Source organism: Anolis carolinensis, chromosome 4 (assembly GCF_035594765.1).
Source record: "Anolis carolinensis isolate JA03-04 chromosome 4, rAnoCar3.1.pri, whole genome shotgun sequence".
Lineage (NCBI taxonomy): Eukaryota > Metazoa > Chordata > Lepidosauria > Squamata > Dactyloidae > Anolis > Anolis carolinensis.
In genome coordinates this window covers 118971854-118981116 of record NC_085844.1, presented here as the reverse complement: position 1 = coordinate 118981116, position 9263 = coordinate 118971854, and the positions used below count along the sequence as shown (strand labels likewise).

The 9263-nt window shown below is 40.8% G+C and overlaps 1 protein-coding gene across 6 annotated transcripts in view; it reads right to left on the bottom strand.

The window, feature by feature from the left end:
* Positions 1-1279: 1279 nt before the first annotated feature.
* rreb1 (ras responsive element binding protein 1) overlaps positions 1280-9263 on the bottom strand; it is a 183533-nt gene continuing 175549 nt past the window's right edge. For all 6 annotated transcript variants that reach the window (XM_008117950.3, XM_008117953.3, XM_008117960.3 and 3 more), the window contains one exon: positions 1280-7007. In XM_008117950.3, coding sequence (XP_008116157.2) covers positions 6481-7007 — 527 coding nt within the window. In that variant the 3' untranslated portion in view covers positions 1280-6480. The remainder of the gene's footprint in view (positions 7008-9263) is intronic.

Here is a 9263-nt window from a genome sequence, read left to right as displayed (position 1 = left end):
ATACTGAAAGTCAACATGGATTTATCAAAAACAAGTCATGCCAGACTAAAGTTACCAGCTGGGTAGATGCAGGGAAAGCCATGGATGTAGCATATCTGGATTTCAGTAAGGCCTTCGACAAGGTCTCCCATGACCTTCTGGTAAACAGACTAGTCAAATATGAACTAGGCAAAACTATGGTTAGGTGGATCTGTAATTAGTTAGGCAAATGAACCCAGAGGGTGCTCATCAATGTATTTTCTTCATCTTGGAAAGAAGTGACAAGTGGAGTGACACAGGGTTCCATCCTGGGCCCGGTTCTGTTCAACATCTTTATTAATGACTTAGATGAAGGACTAGAAGGCATGATCATCAAGTTTGCAGACGACACCAAATTGGGAGGGATAGCCAATACTCCAGAATACATGAATAGAATTCAAAACGATCTTAACAAATTAGAGAGATGGGTCGAAACTAACAAAATGAAGTTCAACAGAGACAAATGCAAGATACTCCACTTAGGCAGAAAAAATGAAATGCAGGTACAGAATAAGGGATGCCTGCAGTACATGTGAAAAAGATCTTGGAGTCCTCGGGAACAACAAGTTAAACATCAGTCAAACAATGTCATGAGGCGGCTAAAAAAGCCAATGGTATTTTGGCCTGTATAATAGGAAACTAGTGTCTAGATCCAGGGAAGTCATGCTACCCCTCTATTCTGCTTTGGTCAGACCACACCTGGGATACTGTGTCCAATTCTGGGCATTGCAATTTAAGAGAGATAGTGACAAGCTGGAATGTGTCCAGAAGGCGACTAAAATGATCAAGGGTCTGGAGAACAAGCCCTATGAGGAGAGGCTTAAAGAGCTGTGCATATTTCGTCTACAGAAGAGGAGGCTAAGAGGAGACATGATAATAGCAATGTATAAATATGTGAGGGGAAGTCATAGGGAAGGAGGAGACTAGGACACGGAACAACGGCTTCAAACTACAGGAAAGGAGATTCCACCTGAATATTAGGAAGAACTTCCTGACTGTGAGAGCTGTTAGGCAGTGGAACTCTCTGCCCCGGAGTGTGGTAGAGGATCCTTCTTTGGAGGCTTTTAAACAGAAGCTGGATGGCCATCTGTTGGGGTACTCTGAATGTGATTTTCCTGCTTCTTGGCAGGGGGTTGGACTGCATGGCCCGTGAGGTCTCTTCCAACTTTATGACTCTTATGTCACCATACATGTACATGCACTCATACACCCCAATAGACAAGTTGACAAAAAGAATAATTCCTGATCGCAACCTCGAGTGTTGTTTTTAATATAACATTTTATTGCGTAGATTGTTTGATACAGAACAGCATTTATCACTTTGAATTTGGAAGTAACGTACAACTGAATGAAAAGAGGAATAGAAGTACCCAAACAAAACACGTGATTCTCTGTTCATGTGGCATAAACCAGTCTTGTACACAACTCGTAGCAGCAGTTTTTAAACGTTCCCTTTCAAAAAGAAATTATATATATATATTTAATAGGAATTCTACACCTTAATCAACATATCCTTGCAAAGACTGAAATTCGTGGGATTTCAAACTTCCTTCTTGAGTGGAGAAAGGGAGAGGGGTGAAAAGGCAGCCGCTCTCCTCGTACTCCAACTCCTCTAACAAAAAACATGTCCTACCGGCCCAGGAAGGTTGCGAGGAAAGAACCTGTGATTGAGACTTTGGCTCCTCGAAACATTGGCGGTATTAGCTAGGGCTGAAAGAAATGGAAGCAAGTATTCTTTACATCGCATAAGTATCTTTTCCTAATTGCTTTCTCAGGGATGTTTGCTCCCATTATTTTCTTTGAAACAGGAGTAGCTATAGCCAGATACTGCCAGACCATAACTTCCTACAGCCCTAGCCAGCATAGCCAATGGCGGAGGACTGATCATGGGAATCCAAAAATATTGAGACAGCTACAGGTTGTTCTATTCTGGGCTAAAAGACCTAATGCATTGTAAGCTCTACCACTGTTAATTTTACACCACAGTTCCATGATCCAAGCAATTCAGGAGACAACATAACACAGGCTCATCATAAGATATGGAGGTACTCCTGCCCCTATTATAGGGTAATGGAAGAAATTGTGATCAGTGTGAGGAGGTGAGGGAAAACATACATCATTTGGAAATGGGAATTCATCCATCAACAGAGCTTGTTCCGGTTCAGCTGCATCATTATAGCTAAAACATTTTAACCTGGTTTCCTTTCCTTTTTCCTTCTTTCTTTCTATGCTTTCACAGTCAAGTGCTTATTGTAGTGATTGGATTCTCACCATTAGCTCAATTGAAAATTTTGACAAGTAAATTTCAGAAAAAAAATAGGTTGTTGTTTTAAAGCCCTGAGAGAAGAGGAAAAAAATGGGGGGGGGGGGGGTTTCAAAAAGATGTAGAGAAAACGAATTAACTGAACATGCAAAACTAAACCTAAGATTCACCCATAGTTTAAACACATTATACATTTCACAGTTTAATATTAAAGGGCGGGGAGGGTGAGGTGGATGTGAGGAGATGGGAGCAGGTCAACAAGAGGAAAACAGAACAAGAAAATAAGGACAGGGTTTTTTTTTTTCTTCCTCCATCAAATGCAACTAATAAAAACATCAGTAAAATGTGGCAAGATTTAATAATCTACTTGGATACAGATAAAGGCTAAATAAAGCTTTAAATCAATAGTGATTATTGCTAGCAGATGTCCCGGCAGGGTGCTGGGAAATTATTTGCTACATTATTTCTGCAGCATAAAGTTTAGTTCAGGTCTGTCAAATTTGCACCCTCTTCTCCCCCAGACAGAAGTCATGTTTCAAGCTTGCTAAGAAAGACTATGAAGCACCTTCGTGGCGGGACTCACCCACCCAGTCTGGAAGAGAACACGGGTTTGACAGTCCTGGTTTAGTTAATGGCTTCTCTCCCACAGTATTGCGCAGTTTAGTGTGGAGAGCTGCCCAAAAAAATAAAATCCCCAAATAATAATAATAATTATAATAATTATAATATAATAACAATAAAAATTAAGGGGTGCATAAGTTGGCATTGATGAACATGTTCATTTAACAGGATCTTTATTTTAATATAAAAGAGGAATCATTGGTATCTGTTTTTACTAAACTGAAGGAATGGTTTCAGAAATTTTCAACATACCCTCAACAGAAATCAAATCTATATCTAACAAACTTCTCTCTCCCCTCTTTTTAAAAAATTCTATATGAAATATTATTGCTTCAAAATCATCTCCCAGCCCCTCATCCGACTGAACCCTCCAGGAAATAGTGGATATCAAGTAGACTGGCATGGTATTCCCTTCTTCCAATTTAGAAGGTGCATCCAAGCATAATATACCTGCACAAGTCCCATTTTATTTTCAAAGGTTCTTGTCCAAGAGCATCATTTGAGGTATAGAGACAGTGGTGGGTGAGTATCTAACAGTGTGAACAGAAAGGGCTCAAAGTGAGGACCACCACAGAGAGGCTCCAGAAATACACTGCCTTCCTTTGCTCTAGAAGGAAAGATGTACATCAATCTATACCAGTGGTTCTCAACTTGGGGTTCTCAGATGTTTTTGGCCTTCAACTCCCAGAAATCCAAACAGCTGGTAAAGTGGCTGGGATTTCTGGGAGTTGTAGGCCAATAACATCTGGGGACCCTAGGGTGAGAACCACTGACCTATATGATGCCAAATACATCTATTTCATTGGAACACCTATACCTAATCTGCAAGTATCCAGATTTTGGAAAAGTTGGGTTTTTGGGCTACAAGTTTCAGAATGTTATGATCCAAGAAATCAACTTTTCTGAACTTTTAAATTAATGTGAATACAAACATGGATCTAATATATCTTGAGGCTGATGATAAAAGTACAGCTGTGATCCAGTGATGTCCCATGGGTGTATGGCAGTGGTTCCCAACCTGTAGGTCCCCAGATGTTGTGGTCTTCAACTCCCAAAAATCCTAACAGCTGGTAAACTGGCTGGGATTTCTGGAAGTTGAAGGCCAAAACACCTGGGGACCTACAGGTTGAGAACTACTGGTGTATGGCTTGTTTCTTACAAAAAGGCTAAGTCCACACATGCAGTTGTACTGCCAAATGCTCCATTCTTTTAGAGGGCTCACAAACAAGAAACTGAGGGATGATTCCAGTGTTACTTCCCCTTCCATCCTGAAGATCGGGGTATACAATCAGAAAAATCACCCAAAGATACAAATGTACGTCATGCCAGACAGATCAAATATTAGAGGTCTAATTATTCTTGTGAAACATGGTTGTACGATCTGCATAGCAGACCAGAGCCATACAATAAAGCAGGAACATGATCAAGATTTGAATCTTCCAATTTGCTCTTGCATTGTTGCAAGAAGGTAGCAAACAGCCATATTTAAAATTAATGCATGCCAAAGGCAGCTCTTACTATTTTTCTTTCTCTCCCTCAAAATTAATGGGCTATACTTCAGGGTGGAAATGGATCTTGAATCCTAGCACACCAGCTTAACTCGCCTGTGCATTACAGTCCTAAAGTTAACTTTTTATAATGCCTCCTGTTGCCGGCAACAGGATACGCAGACTAATCCCGATCCCCCAAATTGTTAAGGATTTAGGAAAACCTCCTGAAAGATTGGGAAGGAAGTTGTGTTTTCTCAATCTGTAAGTTGTATTGGCAGTAGTTCTGATTTATTTTCTTCTTTTAAAGCACGTTAAGGTAGCAGGATCATTTAAGGCTTCCCCCCCATTTTATTTTGGAAGACTGAACATCTTATTCATCAATGTAAAAAAAAACAAAAAACAGTTGTGGTTTTGAACAATATCAACCTCATGGGATTTGCAGTGCTTTCTGCTTGCAGCCGGGAGGGCTCCCTTTCCCCTAACATTCCTCTTCATGCCAGCTAGCCAAGTCTTCTTTTGAAGTCACATTGAACTGCCATCTGCATTTCCAATATCTACAGAGGCTCTGATAATGATACCTATCTAGATAAACTGAATTTGAAAGAGGGATGGAGGCGGAAAGAGAAATCATTGCACCAAGACTTAACTCATACTTGAGCTGTACATGTATACAAACAAGACATACATGGATCTACTCATGCAAAGTCCTCGTCTTTTGCAGGTGCCCCGATTGCTCAAACATGCCTACCTATGTATGGTTTGTACACATGTAAAGTACAGGTGGGGCTTGGTGCTGAGATTTCTCTCCCTCCCACCCCACCCATTGCAACACATATTCAATCCATCTAGGTCAGTAGTTCCCAACTTTTGGGCCTCCAGGTGCTTTGGACTTCAAGTTGTTAAAAACTGTGGGAGCTGAAATCCAAAACACCTGGAGGCTCAAAGGTTGGGAACCACTGATCTAGGTTGTACTTGGCCTCCGTTTGATGCTGTTGTCAGAGGAAGAGGGTTCTATATAAAATACAGTAGAAAGAGTTGCAAACCCAGTAGGGGAGAGTCAGAGAGAGATTAGATCAGAAGCATTTAAGCAGGCCATCCAAGCTGCGTTGTAGATCTCCGTAGGCAAATATTGCCCATTGGTTTTCTGCTGAACGCAGAGACTAGCAAAACTGACAAAAAATTATAAAATATTAAAATAACAATAATATATAGAAGCACAAATCAAACATATATATATTTAACAGTGGGTGCATAATTTCCATAGGTTTTAAAGTCGCTATGCAACTCTTTCTGTATGCTCTCAAAGTCCACAATGGCCAGAAAGAGCATTTTTTTCAAAACGACAGTAGCTAGAACATCATCATTGCCAATGCAGGGAGAAAAGAAAGAACGAAAGAAAAAGAAAGGGGAAGCAAATGAGGCTTAACTTTACATTTTTCCTGGTTTTGGCTTGGACCAAGTTTGAAAGCCTTAATCAACATACCCGGGACTGATTAATTCTTCCCCATGTGGCAAATACAAACAATGTTTAACAAGAAAGACAAAAGAAAAGGAAAAACAAAATCAACACCTTATTTGCAGTTCCTCTATTGGGGGTGTCTTTAAAGTCTTCTTCCAGTTATTGGCTACAGTTTCTAAGGGCTTCCTCGCCCCACTGACCCCTTGTTTCCAGCTCAGAGCACACACAAAAGCGGCTATCACAGATATACAAGAACAAGCTCACACACCCCAATACAAAAAGTAACATTAATGCTTAAATGGAAAAAAATTGAAGGTCCTCTCCAAATAGTTTCATTAAAATATATTTTTAAAAAATCATCTTTTTGTCTTAAAAAAATCTATGATACCAAAAGACCTAATAAAGTAGTAAGGCACTCAAATCAGTATATAACTGTAGTCTCTTGCATTATTTATACTGAAAGATTTATGGCACTGATTTCAGACTGCCATACCCCATTTCCCACTCCCTCCCCCATCAAAACAGCAGGATGACTCAACATCTGGGGGGGGGAGGTTGTGTGGTCAACTCCATCCCCGTGTGTGTGTATGCTGGATCAGTTTTCTGGGGCACGCCAGGCATCATAGCTGTCATTCAACTCCCAAGAGCTGAGGCGCACTCTCTGCTGAGGCAAGAATATGACTCATGGAAGGTTTTTTGTTGTGAATCTCCAGCAAGTCCTGGATGAAGCCCGAGGGGCTCTCGAGATCCCCCTTTCCCCGAGGAGACTCCTGCTCTTTTGCCGCTTGCTTCTGGGTGTTCTTGTTGGACTCTGCAGGACACGGGCCAGCTGCTCGCAGGGCTGGCCTATCCTCCTTGCTAGTAGGATCCTTTGCAGCGTTGGCCAGGTTCTCTTTGCGGCTCCGAGTGACCGGCGATGAGCTTTCCTGTTTCACCAGCAAGTCACATTCGGTTTCTGAGATGGGGTTGGTGCTGCTGTGGAGAGACTCACTTTCGCTATCCTCCTCCTCCTCCCTGGAGCGAACATCCTCCTTGTCACTCTCCTTCTCGTGATTCTTTCCACTCTTTATCTTCTGATGGATCCGCTGATGGCGAACCAAGCTATGCTTCAGAGTAAAGGTCCGTTCGCAGGTTTGACATTTGTAAGGTCGCTCCCCTAGGAAAAAGACCAAAGAATGTTCAAACTTTGATTTCTAACAAGTACTATGCATTCCTACAAGAAGGTTCTCAAAAAAGCACAGCTACCCATCTTCTGCAGAATGAATGAATGAATGAAATGAATGAAAAGGGTTGTTGTATGTTTTCCGGGCTGTATGGCCATGTTCTAGAAGTATTCTCTCCTGACGTTTCACCCACATCTATGGCAGGCATCCTCAGAGGTTGTGAGGTATGAAGAAACTAAGCAAGGAAGGTTTATATATATCTGTTCTGATTTCAGAACAATAAATAAGAAGCAATACTCTGAAAACAGAGGAGTTCCAGACATGGGAACCAGGGGCAGCTAACAACTCTGAACAAACGATGCCCCCAGGCAGGAAGAAGCCAGGAGATGAAGCTATTCAATGAAAATTAAGGTGATTAACTACAACATTCACACTGGCCTCCAACTGACAAAGAGTTCTTCTCTCACCCTGGACTTTCCACAGATATATATATAAAATGGTTGAAGGAAAAGAAATGTATCTTTAAAAAAATAAGAACAATAAACATTCCTACAATCACATTCTCAAAAAGCACATTAGAAAATAATCATAACTTTACCAATTTTTTGCAGAAAAAATTCTTTCATAATTCATTTAGTATTATAGTATTTCAGGAATTTCTAATTACATTTCATTTTGTCTTTACTTGAAGTACCTATAGTTCTTTTAGAGTCATGCATATATATGCTGCTGTTATATGAACTTTTTTTGGCCCAAAACACCAAATATCTTATATCTCCTAGGTAAAGGTAAAGGTTTTCCCCTGACATTAAGTCTAGTCGTGTCCGACTCTGGAGGTTGGTGCTCATCTCCACTTCTAAGCCGAAGAGCTGGTATTGTCCATAGTCACCTCCAAGGTCACGTGGCGGGCATGACTGCATGGAGCGCCGTTACCTTCCCACTGGAGCGGTACCTATTGATCTACACACATTTGCATGTTTTTGAACTGCTAGGTTGGCAGAAGCTGGGGTTAACAATGGGAACCCACCCTGTTTCCGGGATTTGAACCCACAACTTTTCGGTCAGCAAGTTCAGCAGCTCAGTGGGGGCTCCTAGCTAACTTTTAATTGAATTTTTACCACTGAAATCCATACTCTGTGCAAACTGTTGGGGTGCAAGATAATTTTCTTATTTGGATTCAGGTAAGATCTGGGTCAAGAGACCATCACATGACCAAGCTCTGCAGGTGGCATGACCAAGGCATCTTTCATTCTATATAATTATAGTACTATGGCTCCTACGAGGTACTGGGGCTGGTAGTTTAGTGAGGCATTACAGGAGCTCTGAGGCTGTGTCTGCTAAATCATTGTTGCTATGTGCCTTCAAGTGGTTTCCAATTTATGGCAACCCAAAGGTGAACCACACCCTAAAGTGCAAAAACCAGGACTCCATAGGATGAAACCATAGCACTTCACAGCATAATAATAACAACAACAACAACAACAACAACAACAACAACAACTTTATTTATACCCCGCCACCATCTCCCCAACGGGGACTCCGGGCGGCTCACATGGGGCCATGCCCAGAACAATACAATATCACAGAATATAAATAGAACAACAAATCATAACACATTAAACAATACAATAAAAGATAATATACACTACATTAAGCAAAATCAAAAGAACAATAAAACAATAAAATTATAATTGTGTAGTATGAAAGGACCTTAGTGCTTAGAAAAGCTCCTTCTTTGTATTATAATGTGCAGGATGTCATATTCAGTATGATTTGCGCATCAGCAGCATAAATGTGTATATGTTTTTATAACTTGTTTTATTGTTGTTTGTTTTGTTTTACTGCTTGTTTTTATATTGTCATGACCGGGCTTGGCCCCATGTAAGCTGCCCTGAGTCCCTTCGGGGAGATGGGGCGGGGTATAAGAATAAAATTATTATTATTATTATTATTATTATTATTATTATTATTATTATTATTGAGGAGATAAACATCTGGCCATGTGATGGTGGGACCAGGCTACTAAAGGCAAGGTGTTGTTCCAGATATAGCACACAGAATGGCCTAAATATCATAAAAGCACCAGATCCATTTGATACTGAAAAATAAACAGAATCAGCCCAGATTAGTGCTTGGATGGGAGACCTCCAATGAATACCAGGTGCCGTAGGCTATATTTCAGAGAAAAGAACTGGTAAAAACACTTCTGAGTAAGAAAACCCTACATAGTTCCAGGGGTCACCATATGT